Source organism: Lynx rufus, unplaced genomic scaffold, assembly GCF_022079265.1.
Source record: "Lynx rufus isolate CCGP_SWC_20201006 ecotype Redwood Valley unplaced genomic scaffold, mLynRuf1.p SCAF_17, whole genome shotgun sequence".
In the NCBI taxonomy this organism is placed as follows: Eukaryota; Metazoa; Chordata; class Mammalia; order Carnivora; family Felidae; genus Lynx; species Lynx rufus.
In genome coordinates, this window is record NW_025814831.1 from 41,330,969 (window position 1) to 41,353,026 (window position 22,058).

General features: G+C 34.2%; 1 protein-coding gene across 1 annotated transcript in view; it reads right to left on the bottom strand.

The window, feature by feature from the left end:
• Positions 1-3,370: 3,370 nt before the first annotated feature.
• The window catches only part of PPM1A (protein phosphatase, Mg2+/Mn2+ dependent 1A), a 42,365-nt gene continuing 23,677 nt past the window's right edge, over positions 3,371-22,058 (bottom strand). Inside the window, exons 2-6 of the mRNA XM_047079559.1 lie at positions 13,197-14,050; positions 10,883-11,000; positions 6,664-6,772; positions 5,221-5,278; positions 3,371-4,268 (exon numbers count right to left, since the gene is read on the bottom strand). Coding sequence (XP_046935515.1) covers positions 4,239-4,268; positions 5,221-5,278; positions 6,664-6,772; positions 10,883-11,000; positions 13,197-14,030 — 1,149 coding nt within the window. The 5' untranslated portion in view covers positions 14,031-14,050 and the 3' untranslated portion in view covers positions 3,371-4,238. The remainder of the gene's footprint in view (positions 4,269-5,220; positions 5,279-6,663; positions 6,773-10,882; positions 11,001-13,196; positions 14,051-22,058) is intronic.

A 22,058-nucleotide genomic window follows, 5' to 3' on the forward strand; every position in this document is an offset into this window, starting at 1 on the left:
AATAACTAACACTTGAGACTTAACTATTCTGACCTACAAAACAATACAGTATTATACTTGCAACATTTAGAAAATGTATCCTTAAATATTTCAAGCATATTCTAAAGTAATATAGAATTTAAAAATACAATCCAAAACTCATGGCACATTATTGAAGAAAATAAAGTAAAATTATGCTTCTAAAGTTTTAAACTATAAAGAACTCTTCCTAATGCCTAAAAGAAAAACTAATGAGAGGACTAGATCACTCAGTTACAAAATGGTCATCTCACCGGCAGTATCTGCAAGCAAAAGTATGAAACTCTTTAAGGTTCCTTCAAAGAGAAACCTCAAAAGAGAAACATTTATGTACTGAAATATTTACATATTTTCTACTACCAAATCCTAATATAATACTGTACAAATAACAAAACATTATAGGCTTATACCTCTAATTCAAATTTTATGAATTAAAAGTATACATCATGAAATTCAAAATTAAAAAAGAAAACCTGTAACCAATTTTGTCATTTCTTTCAGAAATCACAAATTGAATTCACATATGAACTTGTCCAGTAAAGATGGGCAGTGAAATTATTTTTAAAAATTAATGCATAATAATCATTTGGCTAAAACTAGATATTAACGGCAGTGTGTTTCAAAGAAACAGAATTTTTCTTAAATTTTAGCTGTCTGTATATAGCAGGAAACTAATTTTATATGAGTAGTAAAAGGCCATTTGTTAAAGGTAGTCAAGCATACTGAATAGATTTGAGCCTCATCAGTCCTATATTATTACTATGCTGAGCAAAATTTTCTTTTGAATGAGATTTTTAACTTTGGGGAGAGGAAAACAAATGGAAGAGTTTTCAAGTGAATAATGGAAGCATAAATGAGCTTTTTAGGACAGAGAGACCTGCCTTATTCAGGAAAATTATCTGGCAGACAGTAGGAGGGTGACAGTTATTTTTTTTTTTTTTTGGATGAGTGATTCAGCTATAATATTAACATGTGTTAGATTATAAATTCTACTCAAATGTAAACTCCTTGAGGGCAAGGATCTAGTCATTTCTTTATAGTTCCAAGGTATTTCGCCTAGAACAGTGTTTTGCAGATAACACTCAATGTTTCCTGGGAAAGCTGATTAGTGGAATATGTGGTCAGATGGATGATCACTAAAAATGCTAGTAGAACTCAGATTATTTGAATTACATAATTTATTCTTTAATCTAAATTTCTTAATGTAGTAATAAAAAATAAGTGGCTGGAGCAGTATACTAATTGCATAGTACTCTAGAAGCAAGCATTATAATTAAAAATGTTTGAAATAGTTCTAAAGCTAAATAAGAAAAATACCATTTGGATTTTGTAAAGTTAATGCTAATATTGAGAACTGCTTCTGTTATCTATAAAAGTATATTCCTTAACAAAGTGGAAATTAAGAGAGCTTACTGCTACGACAGTAAGAGACCAGTGAAATTTTTTAATGTTAGGGTTAAGAGTCTGCTACACAAAATGAATTTCCTATTACAAGCAGCAAAATGAGTTCATCCTAAGAAAACACTTAAATGAAAGTACATTTTGAATGGTAAATTATCATCACAAAAGAACTTTCACCCTCCAAAGAAAATAACATACAACACATCGAAAAATTTTGAGGCATTGCCCTGAGATGCTAATTAGCACACAAAAGGGGGTTGGGAGGGCAAGAACTTAAGTGGTACAAAAATGAAGTGCACCATAGAGGTGCAAAAGTGCCTTTTAAACGTGTGGTCGGTTCCCACCACCACCATTACCCCCAGGAATCAAGAACACACACAGTCTGCTATAATAATGGATACTTCCTTTTTTATAATGAAAAGTTATATCTAGTATGGCAATGCTGACTCATGTGGAAAAGATTTAGTCTTCTCAGAGAACATTTAATAGTTTTCTCTCACTTCCAAGCTTCATTTCAGTACTAATAATTTTAACAGAGGAATAGCTTAACTTCCTCTTTTTTATTTAAAAACTCTCAAAAAAAAAAAGCTCTAAATATGCTGTTATGGTTTGAAATATAGCTCTCCATCACATATTTTAACTTGTGATTTATGATTTTGCAGATCAAAATCCAATTCGAAGTTTTGCAATTTCTAGAACTAAAAAATTCAGTCTACTTAAAAAATTAAGAACCTGGCTTCTTATAATAGGAATTTAGTTTTCAGTACTAGTATGTCTGGTAATCACTCTATACTAGAAGCATTGTATTCATTAAATGCACACTGAGATGCTTGCAAAGCCATAACTTAGAACATTATCATACTTCGCACTCTACCACAGATTTAGACACTGAGCATTTATTTGTAAGTATGGAATTGGTTCTGTAATTCCAACTTATGAATTTCTAAATATAAATAGTACTTGTTTTTCTTCATGCTGGATTGAGATATAAATTAAATACAATTAAATTACATTTAATCGCCTCACAAATAAGGGGGATAATGAAAAGGTTTTGCTGGTATGTAACTACTTAAATCTGAGACATTTCACATTACTTTTCCCACTACTCCCCTAACTTTACATTAGTTTTAAGGCTATATATACAAATATGTATATTTCCAAGTTAGGGAAAAAACAAATGTAACAAAGTTGATTATACTACCTTTTATACACAGAGTTTTGATTTTGTATTCAATGTTGTATTGTAATCTTACATTTTAATAATTTCTAGTGGGGAATCTGCCTACTGAATGATTAAATTACACGGCAATAAATACAATATTCAACCTAAAGAGACAAAAATACAGAAGGGCACAAAACAGTAGTCTTTTCAACGTGACAGATTTTAAAACTTACTTTCACATGCTTAATCAGAGGAATTTAAGCCTAAATTAAATTAGGTTATTTTTATATCTACAATTCCTTAAGCTTCGAATGTTATTTTTAAAGGCCAACAGCTAAATATTAGCAACATGCTCTATTTCAAATCACAAATACATCTTAACTACTTGGATTCTAAAGACATGAGTCCATTAAAAATCACAGGCAAACACACGCACGTGCACACACGCGCACACCCACCCACACACACGCACACCCCTACTATAGAGTGTTAGATTGTCAAGCTCTGACAATTATTTTAATTAAACAGTAGGCAAATTCAAGCTGATACACATAGAATGAAAAATAAGCAGCCAGAAAGAAACCCATTAAAAAACAGATTAAGAAACAACAGAGATTTAAATCTTTTAGTCTTTCTAATGGAAGGGAAACAGTTCCATCTGTGCCGTGAGTAACATTATTTCCCAATTAAAAGAGACAAACATCTTTCCCCACGAGAAACTTCTCACTTACAATGGCATGGTGTTTTAAAAGGGCGGGGTAAAGGAGGAATTACACATACATGATTAAATTTCTTGTTTGTTAAATCAAGCTTTATTGATAAAATGGAATTCAGAATACCTTACTAGGAACAGCAGCAGGCCCAGCCAATCATGATAGCAAAAATGTGGCAGTCTCCTACTATATGTAGGAAGCTGCTGCTTATCAATTAGTAATTCAATGTAAGGACTCGGAAAAGAGGTGCAAAGAATCAAGGCATTTCAGCCCCAAGATTGATATTCTTATGAATATACTGTATTACCTGCAATACTCCTGGCAACAAGGAGAGAACAACCTAGACGACAGTTAAATGAAGGGACCAGCTTTATCAACAGTGCCAACCCCACTGCCAAAACATGAAGACAGTTTTCAGTTAATTCCCTGGATATCCGGCTTTGTAAGATTTGGGAATTCTCCTTAATCATGTGCACATTTGAGTGCCTAGCTGACATGGCTGCTGCTCTCCCTGTCCCAACCCCAAGTCCAAACACAACATGACTTGAAAGGGCTATATATCTGTTGCATCACACAACAAGCCAAACATTTTTTTGTAACTCTGATAGTGATTTAAAGCAGTTCATAATTAAATATGAGCATTTTGTACAAGGACAATTACACTTTACAAAAAACAAAATCATACAACAAAAATTGCTGGAGTCTGATTTACAACATGAATTATGGTTTGAAATCACGTTTACATAAGTCTCAAATTTACAAAAAAAAAAAAAAATCAGTTCTGGGCTAGCTGTTGTACTGCTGAAGTTCTCTGGTGTGATCCACTCTCACCCATGACACATGTCCTTCTTTAAAGTTGAGGAGGGATGTTTAAAAGGTTCAAGGAAGTTGAGCTGTACTCTCCTTTGGAGGTGAAGGTAAACTCCATGGCTAGATGAGCAGTTTTACCACATATCATCAGTCGATGTAGAATCCTTTATAAAAGGAAACAAAGCAAAAGAAGGAACTACATTAAAGCTGAGAGGTGCCAAAGCACATTACTCTTGGGATAATGCAGCAAGATAAGGTTTTGTAAAGTTGACATTCAGTCTATAAATGCTTTTTAAAGTATGTAAGTATGTGTGTGTGTCTAATATGAAGTATCAGTATTCAAGTTGTTCAAAAAATGTTTTGGAGTAAAATATTTAAAATATGATTTTACCATGAGGTGGACCAAATGTATTTCTAAACCATATAATAAAAATTTCTTATTTTCTTCAATTAAAACCCAATTTATTTTTAGACCACTTTTATAAACTTTTATTACACAAGAAGAGATTAAGACCTCAAGTCATAAGAGATGTAAGGAATACAGATGTGAGCAGTATATATTTTCGAGCTGTGCCCAAATGATTTTTAAGTTACCACTTTGCTGTAAACACCATACTGCAACAGAATTCTAACAGGAAACTGGAGAATAGGGCATTCTTTTCACATAAGTAGAATTCTCTACTTTAGTATTTAAACGAAGTATATACTTCAGGGTTCTCAGACAAGGTATTTCCAAACATAAAAACTATTCAGTGGAGCTGGGCAATCTGAAGTTCTATTGTAGCTCCTTATAAAACTCATAATAATTCAAGATTCTGAGCAACTTCAAAAAAAACATTTAGTAGAGACAAACCTTCTGAAGTTGATTGCCTGCCGAGGCTTAAAAAACCAGCAATAATTCAAAGGGACTTTCTTCTTTTTTGAGAGGTGGCCACTCACCATGATTATGTCCTCAATCACGAGAACTTTGGTGCACCCAGAGTTCAGAACAATCAATCAGGGGTGTGTGTAAGGGCAAATGGGTACAGTGAACAGCTCTGCAAAATACAGGTACGAGGGTGTGCACATTTAGAGTGGTGGGGAAGGAGAAGCAGAGGGAGCGAAAATGCTACTTACAGTGTCATCATTTTTGTAAGGATTCAGTCTATTGTAAACGGCTTCAATTACATTCCGCCTAAATTTAAAAAAATGCAGAAAGTTAATTCTTTAGAGCACAGAACTGCTTAATAACTCATAGGTGCTCATTAAAATGTCAGATAATCTTACACTTAGAAATTATTTTAATTCTATTTCTTACTGTCAATAAGTGATCCACTTTAAGATATTTGAACCCCAATGTTAAACTAGATGTGAATTTATTCTAAAATGTAACATTCCACCAACCCAATTAATAGAAGACTGAAAGTCATGGTTTAAAGAAAAAAATCAGTCAGTAGGGTCAACTTCATTTGAACTGGCTTATGTGGTTATGACTCAGCAGTGATGCTAGTCTTAAGATATAATAGTAACATATTCTGGTTAAGAGTTGAACGTTAGTTTTGAAATAGAAGTAACGTCAACATCTGCTGTGGTAAAATAATTTGGATAAATTTTTACATTTGAATTTCTGCTTTTTGTAATGCCCCCTTTAAAAAGCTCTATAAAACAGAAATGTCAAATGTGACATTTTCCCTGCAAAGTCTAGGAATTAATTTTTGAATAATATTTTGTTAAAAACTCTGTAGTGGTATTATAAGTTATAGCCTCCCTACTTCCAAAATTGATTTGAAGCAATTTTATAGACAGTCATTTCACAGAAGGTCACATTGGAAGAAAAGAAATAAAAGCTTCAAACAGGAATTTTTACAATTTCTATTTAGACAAATGATCATAAGGAACCTGGCTTCATTTCTATAACAGTAGAAAATCAAGGAAATTGTCAATATATCTTTGTAGGTCAATTATATGGATAGTTAAGGTACAAATGCTTGATTTATAAAATTTCCTACAAAGATGTAAGCTTAATTTTTAACACGAATTAGTCCAGTTCTGTGAACTGAGGTGCACATAGAAGAAGGCAAGAAATGCTTCCTCCTATCTTCCCTCACAACAAAATCCACCCAACCAGGAATCAACAACCAAAAACACTGGGAAAATCAGAGATACAGAAAAATGGCCCAGATGGAGGAAGAGAAAAATGCTTATCCCTGGGGTACTAAATTATCCAGGGATCAACAAAATCAAATTACAATAGCAGCAATAAAAATGAAAATTGTAGTGCTATGTAATTTAGCTTAAAAAATTCTTTCACTATATTTATTATACTTATGCTACATGAGGAAATCAACGTAACCCACGTCTCCACTAAAGACGGCCTTCAGTGTAATAAGTTACAAACAATGACATCCTGACACCTGTTCTGAACAAGCACCATGTACCATTAATAATGAAAAACACTGAATTGCGGTTAAACATCCTGAAGATCACTTCAGAAATTAGGTAAATACACATTTGGTCAATGAACACCTAATATTTTTATGTACTGAGACAAATTTTAAGAGTGTGCAGAATGTAACTTACTTGCTTGCCAATTCACCCCCCGGTGGGAGGCTGGGGATGTTCTCACTTGCTAATGTGCGCATCACATGGACTAAGTCAGGGACGCCTTCCCCCTGCTTCTTTATGATTTCTGGGAATCAGAAGTACTTTTTTTGTAAGTGTTATTCAAATTTAATTAAAAAAAAAACGAAACAAAGATAACTTAGGTTTTTAAAGATGGCATTTACCACATCTGAGATTTTCTAAGCTGGTATTAGAAAAAAAATTAAGTTGACTTTTGAAAATTTATGACAAAGGGATGCACAAAATGACACACAAAAATGAGATACTTTCCAGATTAAGTTGAAAGAATGAAAATGAACAAGATAAACATGTGAAAAAATTTTCATGTTAAAACCAATGCATTACCTAATCAAGGATATAGGTATAAAAATGAAATGTCAACTAGTTTACTTTGGAGGAGGTCAACTCCTCTCTTTACACTAGAAACATGTTTCCTGAATTTTACACAGATTTAAAAAAAATAATTTCAAAATTTGAAAGGAAAAAAACCCTTTAAGTATAGGGGAATTTATTGATTATATACTAACCCAAATCATTTTTACATGTTTATATTTGCAAAACGATACTTAAGTAGCATGTGCAGATTAGGTTATATAACTGAATACCACTCACAGCTTAGTTTTTGTCTGAAGTAACTTTAGGCAATAAACAGATATATAATACCATTTCTTTAGTTGATTATTTGAACAAGGCATACAGAATGGAAAAAAGTCTAAATTTCGTAACTTTTAATTTGATAAACCATACAACTGCATTTTAAATTGTTAATTTCAAAACATCCAGTTACTAAATGGGTATAGTGATATGATCTGCAGTGTTGCCATGTAGATGCATACTGTTCCTCATACCACAGAATACCAACAGTTACGTACAAAAGACTTAACTCTCAGACTAAATCTTTACATGGGAGTTTCAGCGTATTTACTCTAAACGCAAGATCATACCAAAGGTATCTGTAAATTAAAGGTTCAAGTTTTATTCAATTTTCTGTTTTTAAATGTTTATCCTAAGAGATTTCTTTGTCATCATTAGGGCAATAAAATTATCATTCTAGTTCTCAATTTGTAAATACCCTTGAAAGTCACAATGCATATAAAGATCTTCTGTCTTCTGATCAGGTTTTAAAATACTAATTCCTCATTAAAGCCGCATATTAAAAGACAGACATTGCTACCCGTATTTCTTTAAATGGCTCAAATTGTCCTTTTGGAATTAAGGCCAAATTTTACCATGTATTATTTTTTTGCCTTTTTTTTTTTTTTTTTAACCAGTCTTAAATCTGAACAAAAAGCAAGGATCTCAGATTTGGTTTGCCAAGTTCCTTTATTGTATAATCTTTAACATCTAGTATATTTATTCTACATAGTTCTAATGCTGGAAATCTGCCGTACAAAAATAAAGGGTTTTGATGTTTACCTAAGCTGCACAATTTCACAATCTAAAGCTGTAATACACTTAACATACAGTCTCTGCTAAGCCAACACAATTATTGGATAGATAACTAAATACAATAGAAATGAACACTGATGATAAATTCAATCAATGATAGTTTCAGGTCTAAAAAACATTACCTTAATTCATCTATATTTGATGTATCTTACATCTCCTCTGTTAAAATATATATTTGGGTATTTTAATTGTGAAGAAAATTACAGGAAGACAAATTCTTTAAAAAAAATGAATGTAAGTCTTTAAAAACAGTTAATATCTCCTATTCCACATGGGACAGTAATACATTTAAACTGTCTTACCATTAATACTATACTAGCATTGCCTCTTCTGCTTTTAAAAAGGAAAACAAAGTGAATCTTAAGAAATATTCCTTTAATTGCTGTTGGACTATACATTTTAATTAGAACTGTAAAAAGACTGAATGTTTTTACTAAAGAATATATATGTATAGAAGATGTTTCTCACACTCACATATAAACACATTCTACTCTTCCCCACTCCACTTCACACCAAGTTTGAGGGATTCTAGTATTTATCTCCAAATTAGCAACTTTAAAGCTTGGGCAGTCAGCAGCAAAGATTTAAAAAATATATGTGTAGAAGAAGAACAATCTTACATTGGTTTAAAAGGACCACAACCTTAGGTGATGTGGTTTAAATTATGAGCTGAATCTTTTCACAACCCTACAGAGTCAAGTATTTAGAAGGACACAGATAACAGGAGAGCTGAAAAGCCTTTTCTCTTCTACGGTGTGGACAGAGAAGCCAAAAGTATTCAAAGCAAATAAAATGAGGTTTGATAGGTCACAGCAATTTTGAAGGCATGTATTTAAAAAAATAAAGAAAAAAAGAAGAGAATATTCAGTGCCTGTTCTGGAGGCTGAATGCAGTCTTTTTTTCTTAGAACAACTTTTGCAATTTAAATAGTTACATTCTGTGTTTTAAAATATAGTAGCAATTTTAATTAATGTAATATATTTATTCTCTAGTTGCAGTCTTATCAAATCTATCTCAATAAGGAATATAAAATTTAACTTCTGACACAATAATCTTAAATTGGTACAAGTATAACACTTCGACATATCAAAAATATTGAGTATTGATGTAAACTCTGTTCAGGTGGCAATCCTTGCTGGATAAAAAGCAATATAAAACTTAATACTGTAACATAAAATTATGTATCTAAAGCAATTATTTAGAATTGCACCAAAAACTTAAAGAGTGCATACTAAAGAGAAAAGTTGTATTTCAAAAATGTGACCCTATTTCATAGCAAATAAAACTGAAGTATTTATTTTTTATATCAATAAGAAAACATGTACACCCAAGTTAAAGTGCCAATAAATCAAATACCAATTTATCCCAATACAGATTCTTACGGTTTCATTTTTCCACTAACCAGCAGTTTGAATCAATGTGAAATAACTTGGTAGCATTCTAAATATTTTATTTTACTGTATTATATAAATAACATATCAAAATGAATCATTTAAAATATAAAAATTCCAAGATCCTTGGATAATAGTGAGAAAACAAAGTCATTTAATAAGTAGGTCCAATGAATGAAATAGTAAATAGTACATACACACACTAGATATATCGCTATCAAGTGGGGGGAGAGCAATAAAAACAAAACAGCAGCTCCAGATAGTACTGAAAATCAAAACCAATCATGATTCTAGTATCAGACTGATAATTGATATCAAACAGTAAAAAGGGAGAAAACAAAATTAAAGTGCATATTAATTTTAATAATGCAGGCACAGCAGGATATAATAGTGTGTAGGTCAATGCTTACATGCTCTTAGATCTTTAACGTGCAAATTCATAACATCAGGAGCCCAAAATGTATTTTAACGCTTTTATAAGCATGTTAAAGTTTTTCTTCCTAAAGAAACTGCATAATCTACATGCTTACTGCATATATGCAGCAAAATGCAATTCTCTGGGGAGACTTAGCATTTATATCAAGTAGTAGCTGAGTAAAAGGTTATGTATTTTCAAATGTTTAAAGCCATTACACTTGACAGTTACAGACATCTTTCTAATTGTCTCAAAATAATTTGCAGAATCATGACAAATCCACTGCTGGAACTCCCAATAAAATGCTGATTTTATTCAGCATTTGCATTTCTGCCAAGTAGAGACCTAGCATATCTTCTATTCAGGTCTATGTTATCTCGATGAGGCAGTTTATGTCTTATGTCTTCAAGTCTTGAAACAGTTTAAAATAAATTTTTAAAAGCTGTGGCACATGAAAGTTGCTAATAACCAGGCTGTGATCTTCAAGTTATTGAAAAAAAAAAAAGTCCTAAAAATCTTAAATTCATATACATAGCTTTACACAGAAAGATGGTATTTAAATTATCACCATCATAAACAATCTGTTCATCATTAAATAAATCACAAATCAGACTTTCCTGGCATAAAATTACTCATGCCAGTGAATTCATCAAGAATTTTAAAGCACACACTTTTTAGCCTTTTTAAACAAAAGTATCCTGAACAGAACGTACAGCGCCACATTAGTTCTTATTTCTATTATAACTGTGATAGGACAATCAAAAACATCTGAACAGTGACTACAGAAATGCCCTTTCCCACCTTTGTACACTAAACACTAAATGTCAAAGGCATGTAAAGGTCTAAAAGCTAAAATATTAAAGTTTGATTGTGTTGAGGTTTTTCTTTAAGAAAGCTACTTATTTTTTGTTAAATGATCCACCTTCTACTCTGCTTTCCAGGTACTTGTCCAATTCTGCCTCCTTCTTCACTGCTTCTGGTGATACTTTGGGTGCATTTGGAAAACAGATCAATATCACACTCATGTTGTCTCGACTTCCCTAGGAAGAAAAAAGTTTGAGAAATATTATGCTTTCTTCTTGCTCTTTAAAGCTTTGAGAATCTTTATAGCCACGACAATTTTAATTATACTTGTTCTAGAAAACACATACACATATGGTTTTTAAGGAGAAAAAAATACGCATATGTGGAGAGGCACCCCCCCCGCCATACACATAATAGTACGTATGGTATACAGTATAACTAACACTCCAAAAGACAGAAGAAACACTACAGGTTAACCTCCACTGCAACAATAATTTTTTTAAATGCTATAAAAAAAAAATATTGCCGAACATTTACTACTGGTGGCCTACTTAACTTGCAGTGATACCTAACCCGAATACATGTACATATTCACTCAACAAAACAGAAAATTCTAGTGGTATTCCTTACAAGAGGATTTGATCTGTAGTTACATGTATGCTTGACAAATTTATATTTAAAATGAATCATAATAAATTATGGGCTAATTAACTTGCTTCATAATAGAAACATGAAATTAAAAGAATACATGTATATAGTTTATAAAACAGTTTTTAACTTTCATAAGTTAAGAACAACTGACTTTTTAGGAAGTACATTAACTTTTAAAGACACCTAGGTATTCAAAATGTTATAATTAAAATACTTGAATCAATGGTAGCCTCCCCATACTCCTCTTCCTATTGGGAACTGGAGTTAACTTTTACATGTTAAGTATTTGATGCCTCTATATGGGAAAACTGACCTTATAACATTAGTTTAAGCAAACCATACAAAGAATTTAATATTAAAAAGAATCTTGGAGAAAAACAGTATAAAATGTGGCAAATGATAAGGTACTGAATAATTTTTAAAATGGAGTGGAATGCAGAAGAAATAAGTGGAAGCTGAGTCATAATTTACTAGTTTCTGAATGTGATAATTCTCTCAAGAAAACAGCTTTGAATTTAGCTAACAACTACTTAATTCTCAAGAGCTACAGAATAAGACCAACAAATGGACACTACTTTTATGCATACTAAAAGGGACAAAAAAACACAAGCATCACTGTTCATCATTGTTCGCCTCTCATCAAATTCAGAAATTAACAGTGTGCACTATTAAGTTGTTGCTCTACTGATTTTTTGTAACATGTGTTGCATGTTACATAAACTTGATTTGTATTGGATGTTACATAAACCTGATTTCTAAGTATGATCAGATTTTAATTAAGATTTTAGGTAGAGCTGGCAGTATGCTTATAAAACTACACAGAACATTAGACGACTTTCATTTTCTGCACGTTGAAAGAAAATCAAATATGTAGCCTCAGAGAGTTTTATAAAATCAACATTTGCTGGGGGGGAAAAAAAATCAAAGAATTAGTTAATGAACACTACTGACAAAAAATTTAATTCCTCAATAGCCCTGTGAGTTAGATACTATGATCTCCATTCAAAAGCGGAGAAAGGTTGAACACTTTGTCCAAGACTGTAGAGTACAAAAGTAAGAGGTAAGCCTGATTCAAGGCCTGACTCTTAAGTGTGCTTCCTCTTGCTTCAGCTTCCTCACCTGTAAAATAAAGGGGCTGACCTGGCTCATCTATATATATTACCCCTTTTGATCCTCCCCAACAACCCCAGTGACAGTATAATAATCTCTCTTACCTTTTTTACAATGATAGAAACTGATTTTTTCCACACAGCTTAAATAGCTTACCTGAAGTCATAGTCTCAGACCAAGTTCTTCTGACTCCATGTCCAAGGCTATTCTTATTACATCACACCAATGATCACTAAATTCTTTGCTGGTGCTACAGATTCATTACACCATAATCTCAAAGTACATCCATGAGTATACTGAGATATCACATGATAAAAATAAAATATTAAAATTCTAAAATGCTTTTCAATTATAGACAAAGGCCTAACCCTCCCTTTCCTTTTAAAACATGCACTCTGATGTGATCTTTCTGCCTTTGATAATCTTCCACAATACTGAAAGACTCAAGTAGTAATGGTTAGTAAAAGACCATTCAGATCATAACTCTTGCATATTTGGTAATTTATTTCTAAAAAATGTTCCTAAATTTTCCTAATTGGTAAAGAGTATCCTGCAGTTTTTGTGCCAAAAACTTATTTCTGAGAACTATAGTTTCTAAAATGATTAAATACTAGAGTAATAATTAAGATGACATAAAATCATTTTTATCTTTTAAAAGAAAGTCTAGCTACCTTATACAAACAGGTGTCGACTACTTCATTGCAAACTTTCTCAAGGTCATCAGTGACTTCAAGTCTGGATCTTACAAAATCACAGAGCTCTTCATTTCCCATAACATCCCAAATACCATCACATGCAAGGATAATGAACTGATCATCTTCTTCAGATCTTTCAATATCATGGACTTCGGGCTCTGGTGAGACAAGCTGCTCTGTAGGACCTTTTCCATGGACACATTTGTAATCAAAGTCCCCAAGGGCCCTCGATACAGCCAGAGAGCCATTCACACGCTGAATCATTACAGAACCACCTGCATTCTGAATTCGTTCTTTTTCCAGCGGATTACTTGGTTTGTGATCTTGTGTGAAGAAGTGAACTTTCCTGTTCCTACAAAGTAAACCTCTCGAGTCTCCACAGTTAATGAAATAAGTATGTTGAGGAGAAATTAAGACACCCACAGCTGTTGACCCACTTCTATCTGCACCATGTTTCTTCTCTGACATAACTCTCATGTGTTCATCAATCTCCAGAAAACCTGTTCTGATTCCATTCTTTACATTTTCCACAGAAGGTGCTCCTGCAGACCCTTTAAAATCCTGGTTATTGGTGATGTGATCTAGCAAATGCTCACAGCAGTATTTGGCAACCTGAGAACCAGCATGCCCATCATACACAGCAAAGAATGACCATGTTTCAAGTCCACTTGGCAAACCGATCACAGCCGTATGTGCATCCTCCATTTCAACTCGCCAACCTTGCATGCTGCTTAGCCCATATCGCAACCCATTACCCTGCCCCTGGGCATTATGTTTTTCCATCTTTGGCTTGTCTAAAAATGCTCCCATTATGTCTTGATATTCTAGGTCTGCAAAGGAAGAGAAACAGGAAAGTTAATAACTATCTCACACACAAAATACATATCCAACAACCTTTTTAAGAGTGAAGGAGACAAACCTTTAAATAAGAAATCACAACTTTTTAAAAAAAAGTTTATTTATTATGAGAGAGACAGCATGAGCAGGGGAGGGGCAGAGAGAGAGAGGGAGAGAAAGAATCCCAAGCAGGCTTTGCACTGCCAGCACAAAGGACTGGGGCTCGAACCGCATTGGTGTTCGAACTCACAGACCTCAACATCATGACCTGAGCCAAAACCAAGAATGGGACACTTAACCAAATGAGCCACCCAGGCACCCAGGAAATCACAACTCTTAGATGCCCGGCTGATTGGCTCAGTCACTGGGTCGTGAGTTCAAGCCGTACGTTGGGCGTAGGGTTTACTTAAAAAAAAAGAGAGAGAGATTTAGAAATCACAACTCTTATAAGCAGACATTGTGTTGCTGATGTGGAACCTGGAGATTAACAGGAAAGAGTTGGGGGAAAGGCTGATCAGGCACAGCTTAGAACCAGGCAAATAGAACTAAAGCATCAGGATAAAGGTAGCTGACCTGACACTGCCCCCATGAGGCACAACCATTTGAGGTAGCAAGGAGATCTGGCAGTAGTCATCAGCTTATTAGAGCCAGGCCAAGTGTTTAAGAATGCAATAAACAGGTGAATCTCTTAGGAAATCTCAGACCTAAGTTGTATGTGTATATTAATCAAGAAAAAGCCAGATGAATTCACAACATACCAAAAGCCTACTAATTCAAACATCTTGGTTGAAGATTCAGGATTTTCCAGTTTAATTCTGAACTACCTATAGTTTTATTGCTACTACATGAACTCTCTGAAAAAGTAAAAAATGATCTACTCACAATGGTCCAAATTTGCACACTCCTTCAAGCCTCTGCTCATGTTAGTTCCCCTAACTGGAATCCCCTTCCCCTCCTCCCTACTTATTGAGAAAAGTACATCCATCTTTTAAAGTTTAGTGCAAATTCTACCATTTCCATAGGTTTTTCAGTCTTTGACAAAGCCATTAAGTTATTAAATTTCTATAAATAGTACAGCCTCAACTGTCAAAGTGCAAAGCAATTATCATACATACAGCAAAGCTTGTTACACAGAACAAAATCAACCTACTATAATCTACTGATGTATTAATTTAATGGTAATAACATGTATCATTACTATTATACTCTATGACCCTTAGTTATAAATAGTAAAGGAGATTAGAGGGTCTAGAAACAGCCATGTGGACAAGCCTGAAGGCTTAGCTAATCTAATCCTTTCCCAAGAACCAGTAACTACAAACCCTGGTCTGGAATGGACCCAGACAACACAGGGAGACAGTTGGTTAGAATTTAGGTCGACCTCTACTTGAGTAATAGCCTAGGAATGCAGAGACTTGGGGTGCAAGTCATCAAATAAGTCACAACTCAATTCAAACCAATCTGAACAAAGGATAGAATGAAATTTAATAGAGGTAAAGGGGGGAGGGGAAGTAGGGGGAAGGGAAAAGTACCTAGGTACATCAGGATGCAGTTATGAGACTAAAGGATTGATGATGCCAGTGATGCTAAGCTTTCAGAAGAAGATGGGAGAGAAAGGGAAAGAATAACTCCTCAGGAAGGTAAATAGTTTCCAGTAACCTTTTTCCCCTTCTTTCCCTATCAGGGCCAAAGTAATACACAAAAGAGAAGTATGACTGATTGGTGTGATAAAACAATCTCCTGCCTACTCCTCTGTCCCTTATTACAATTCCGCTAATGAAGGTAAATAATGAAAACTAGCCATTTATTCCTTATGCTCATATTCATCAGATTACCAGATACCAACTTGATACATATCATGACAAGGGTGAGTGTTTTGACTGGACAAAGGATAACATAACGATGACACCTTAATAGCAGACAACATTTAAGAATCATTCATTCATTCTCAACAACTCTCTAAAGTGAGTAATAATACCTTCACTTTATAGATGAATCTTAATGAGACTAAAGGACTTGGCCAAGGTCACTCAACTGATTAAGTTTAGAGGAATCAGGACTCTAATTCAAGCCTGACTCTGAAGTACCATTTTACTAAGGCAATGGTCTTGATAATAGATGTACAAAAGAATTACCTGTGGACCTTTTGAAAAATAACAATTAACAAATCAGAATTTCCAGGGTAGGGTTGGAACCTAGGCATCTGCGTATCCATAGAAAAGATTAGATGGGATGCCTAGATAGATATGTGATTAGATGATGACTGAGTCATCATAAAGTTAAGTCATCTGCTGAAAGTCAACAGCAATTTGCCTCATTTCTGTACCTCAATTCCTTTAGCTAAGCTAAAGGGGAGGAGGGAGATATAGTTAAGATGTTTGATATTTACTAATCTAGCATTTCTTCTCTATACAATGGACACATTTATACTTAACTCTGAATGTTGCTTTGAGGTTTAAATGAGGCACTCAGCAAACAAGTATTTAATTATTATTACATTCTGACATACACAGTCACATCTAGATTCTGATATTACCTAAAAGGGAACTTACTCTTTTTTGAAATATATGTTAGAATATATATTCTAACATATATATGTTGAAATATATATATGTTTGAAATATACATGTTAGAAATGTAAAAATAACAAACCAAGTCAACCATCTGATAAAATTTTAGGTCCTGCTCAATCATAAATATAAAAATATGGGTCAAGGACACATTCAAAGTTTTGTGGTTGGACTTTCACATAGCAAAAACAGGCAATTTAGAAATCTTACCTCCTGGAATTTTGAGTAATTTGTAGAATCCTAGTGAAGCAGCTAACAATAGCTACATAAATACAGCAGATGGTTATGTAAATTAATACCAGAAATATATTTTCTTATAAATACTATGTTTACATAATCATCTTCCAGAAGTGGACTACTTACTAATTATGTAGTCAAATTATTAAAATGGCATAAATCTAGAAATAGTAAATTCCAAGGGGATTCAATATGCCAATGAAAGCTTAAGCTAGTTTCTGAGAGAAATTCTAGTTCTCACCTCATCTTTTTTTTATGTTTATTTATTTGAGAGAGAGCACTAGTGAGTGTGGGAGAGGGGCAGAGAGACAAGGAGAGAATCCCAAGCAGGTTCAATGCTCAAAGCAGAGTCCAAGGAGGGGCTTGATCTCACTAACTGTGAGATCATGGCCTGAGCCAAAAATCAAGAGTCAGATGCTCACCTGACTGAGCCACCCAGGTGCCCCTCACCTCATCTTAAATCTACTCTGCACACATGCTGACTAGATCTCACCACAACACTAGCTTATCAGTTGATCTGAACTTTTCAAAACAGTACTATGACAATCACAAGACTGTATTCATCTTTGATATAATCAGAAAATTTGGTGAATATTTTTTGTCTTTTTAAAAACTAACTCCTAAACTGAAAAATTCTAAGGCCGAGCCAGGAAATAATTCATTAAAGTCCATCCATTGGCTTTTATTAAGAAAAACTGATCTTATAATGATAGCATAAACTCTTAATAAACCTTGTCATTTGGTTTAATCTGCTCATAAATCCTCCCCTCCTCCCCATAAAAGCTCTATATATTCAACTGTTAAGATCCTTAAGCAACATATTAGTCCAGAAACAAGAGTTTTTCAAGTGACCGTTTGGGTAGTCTTTTAATAAAAAAAACTGTGGTTTTTTTGTTTACCTATGGACACATAGTAAGTGGGCTCCATACACAGAGGTCAAAATACACATATGTAAACAATGTGAAGAAATTATATTTTAAAGATTAGGGGGGATCCAGAGGGATTATATACAAGAAAGATTAGAAGCTCCTTGGGGGAAGAGGGAAAAAATAGAACACTAACTGGTAGCAGTGTATAAAACATGGCAAAATTCAAGTCATTTGCAGTGAGATATGGGAAGTAAACCCTCTACCACTACCAAATATTTAGCATATTCTACATTGCCCACTAATGCTTATATATAGATTTTGTCAAAGAAGAGGACAAATGCTCAGCTGACCCTGGAAATGCACATTTACTAAATAACAGAATATTAAGCAATATATTCCACAGCTGGGGTTCAATAAAGAAACACAGATTCCTTGTGGACGTATATCTGCTGTAAAGGATAATTTAGGGTACACAAACTACTTTTAACTTCCTACACTATGAGACATGGTAATTCATAAATTATATTTTGTAATACAAGGCAGTCACCTCAAAATTATCTATGGTAATGATAAATAAGTGCATGAGGGGTGCCTGAGTGGCTCGGTGGAGTAAGTGGCCAACTCTTGATTTTGGCTCAGGTCAGGATCTCACAGTCATGAGATCGAGCCCTGGGTAGAGTTCCATGTTGTTGGGCTCCATGCTGGGCGTGGAGCCTGTAGAAGATTCTCTCTCCTTCTCCCTCTCTCTCTGCCCCTCTCCTGCTCTCTCTCTCTCTCTCTCTCAAATAAATAAATAAATAAATAAATAAATAAATAAATAAATAAATACATGAAAAAACTTTTTACCAATTTCAGGGAAAAAAGTTAATCTTTGGATAATTTTTCTCTCATTGGGAATCTGAAATTTCTCATCTCATTTACTTTAAAAAATGATCACACATATTTATATTTACAAATTTGATTTTGGTTAACTTGTATAACTCATCAGAGCCAAAAGGTAGAAATTATCTGTCCAAGCCTATTTTACAAATGAGAAGGCACCAAGAAATAGAATGATTTGCTCAAGGCCACAAAGCTAGTTCTGCAGTAAAGGCTGAGAAACAGGACCTAGGTTTTGGACTTTTACTCCAATTCTACACATGCTATCCTGTGTACTTGCAAATGAAGTAATGGAAACCTAAAAACATAGACTTTTTATTTTTATTAATGTTTATTTTTTTTAGAGAGAGAGAAAGAGACAGAGTTTGAGGAGGGGAGGAGCAGAAAGGGAGACACAGAATCTGAAGCAGGCTCCAGGCTCTGAGCTGTCAACACAGAACCCCACATGGGGCTCGAACTCACGAACCATGAGATCATGACCTGAGCAGAAGTCGGACGCTTAACTGACTAAGCCACACAGGCGCCAAAGAAACATAGGCTTTTTAAAGACAAAACACAAAGCTCATAGGCAGGGGAGGCTGTCAGAGAATAAAGCTGAAACTTCCTTAAGTGCCATTTCTTCCTCTGCCTATTCTAACTTGTCTTCTAACCTTCTATCCTACCAAAGATAAATGACCAAAACAAACAAACAAACAAACAAACAAACAAAAGGAAAGGTAAAGAGAAAAGGAAAAAAGGCAAGAAATCTAAACTTCGGTTTTTTTTTTTTTTGTCTGGGACAGAGAGAAAACAACAGTGAACAATTAAATTTCTGGCAAAGCAAATCTCAAATACTCAGGCTTAATAAAATATGAGCAAAGAAAAGTTAGGGGATATATTTTTAAAGATTCACAAGTTACAGGGAGAATGGGAGTACCTCAATATTCATTAGCTCCAAATTGGAAACTACCCATCAACATACAAGGTATGAGAGGTCACTGAATGAATAAAAACTGCAGGCTGTCAATTAAAGAAACAAACAAAAAAACAAAAGGCACTCTGAAAGTAGGTTCATGGAAATGAAAAACTATTATTGAACTAAAAATTTCAATGAATAGCCAATCAGAGACTACAGAAAAAACAAACCTATACATGAGATCACCTCAAGAAATTCTTTTAGAACTCAGGTCTTTCCTCATCTTGTTAATTCTAAACATACAAACCCACCCATATTTATACCCATCCTATCCTCATACCTTTCTGTTACAAAAGAGGACTCTATGCTCTCACTTAACATAAATCCCTCTACTAGAGCTTTAAAGCCCATGCTTCAAAGGAATCTTACACTACTTACATGTCTTCTCTGGAACCTTACACTATTATCCTCTTTATATTCAACCTCTCTCTTTCAATTGGAGTACAACTTTTTTTTTTTTTTAACGTTTATTTATTTTTGAGAGAGAGACAGTGTGTGAGTCGGGGAGAGGCAGAGAGAGAGACACACACACACACAGCATCTGAAGCAGGCTCCAGGCTCTGAACTGTCAGCACAAAGTCTGACACGGGGCTCGAACCCACAAACCGCGAGATCATGACCTGAACCAAAGTCAGACGCTTAACTGACTGAGCCACCCAGGTGCCCCTGGATTACAACTTTTAAAGATACTCAAGGGGCGCATGGGTGGCTCAGTCGGTTGAGCTTCCGACTTCGGCTCAGGTCATGATCTCATGGTCTGTGAGTTCGAGCCCCGCGTTGGGCTCTGTGCTGACAGCTCGGAGCCTGGAGCCTGCTTCAGATTCTGTGTCTCACTCTCTCTCTGACCCTCCCCTGTTCATGCTCTGTCTCTCTCTGCCTCAAAAATAAATAAACGTTAAAAAAAATTAAAAAAAAAAAAGATACTCAAATGCCACCCATTACTAATAAGTCTTTACGTGACTCCTGCCCCTCTAGCTACTCGTCTGCCTTTTTCTTCCCTTTGCAGTTCATCTTCTTAAAAACAAGTATTGATGCTCTCTACACTGTTGTCTGACCATTCCACCAAAATAAACTTCTCCAAGTTGCTTATTACAATGGACATTTTTAGTCCTCATTTGATTGATTTCTTACAAAAGCTTTCAACACTCCCTCTTCCAATTTCCCACTGGTTTTTCAAGAGACTACACACTCCCAGCTTTCCTCCTGCCCTTAGCTTTTCCATCCTTGTTCCCTTTGCAGACCCATCTTCATCTTCCAAGCCATTAAATGTTGACATTCAAGGCTTAAACCTAAGCCCTTTTCTCATTTTATGCTGGCTTCGAAACTATTATTAATGTACATAGGAGGAAAGGGAAACAGAACAGATACACAAGGACTCAAAGTATACACTCATACTTTATTAATGAAAAACCCAGCCACGCAAACATATACTTTCTATGGTTTAAAACTAAGTTCATCTCTACGACTTGTCATTATCTCTTAAGTAATCTCCTTCTTAAAAATAATCTAGAAAAACAAAATCCTGTACATAAAGTAAAAAGAACTTGAGAAATTGCCCACTTATCCAATTTAATAATAAGGAGACACCCATTTTATGTCTGTAAATGGAAATACCTTTCATAATATTAAACTGAAAAGTTATGGATGTATCCAATATGTGACTTTGGACAAATCCTTTCACTTAATTTCTAACTCTCTTCATTGATAAATAAACATTGATAAATTAAGTGAAAGATAAACCATTCTCAGAACAAGGTAATTCCACATTGAGAAATGTAGAAGTGAGAAGCCTAAAGTTTTAGGAATACTTAGGTAAATGGCATTAGTAAATTAATACTTCAATCTAAAACCATGCTGATGAATCCTATTTAAAAACTTTTATTCTCAATACCAAGATGAAGGTTATGAGACAAAGATTATTTTATAACAGAAAAATCAACTTGTAGAGAATGAAAAAAGAAAACACACAAAAACCAAAACCAAATTCAAACAAAAAACAAAAAAAGAAAAAAGAGAAAAACAGTCACCAACAGTTGTAAGACTACAAGCTGGTAGCCTGAATTTGACCTTCACATTTATGGTTAGCCCCTTCCCTGAACAACATGCATTCTTCAGAGTCCCTACTACTTTTTATTGACCACACGGCATCTGAGCTTGTATCATTTGAAAAAGAGGACAATATCTACTATGATGGTAACAGCATATAATCCATGAGGATGAACTCTAATCTGTTATTTCATGAGTGGTCATCTCATCTCAATGTAGCAAAACAAAATATATCTGTAATAGGCTGAATAATGGCTTCCAACGATACCAGGTCCAAATCCTATAAATATTACGTTATTTGGAAAATCTTTGCAGGTGTGTTAAGAAACTTGCAATGGGGTAATTATTTTGGATTATACTGGGGTCCCTAAATGCAATCACAAGGGTCCTTGTAAGAGAAAGACAGTGGAAGAATTGTCACAGAGAAGTGATGTGAAGATAGAGC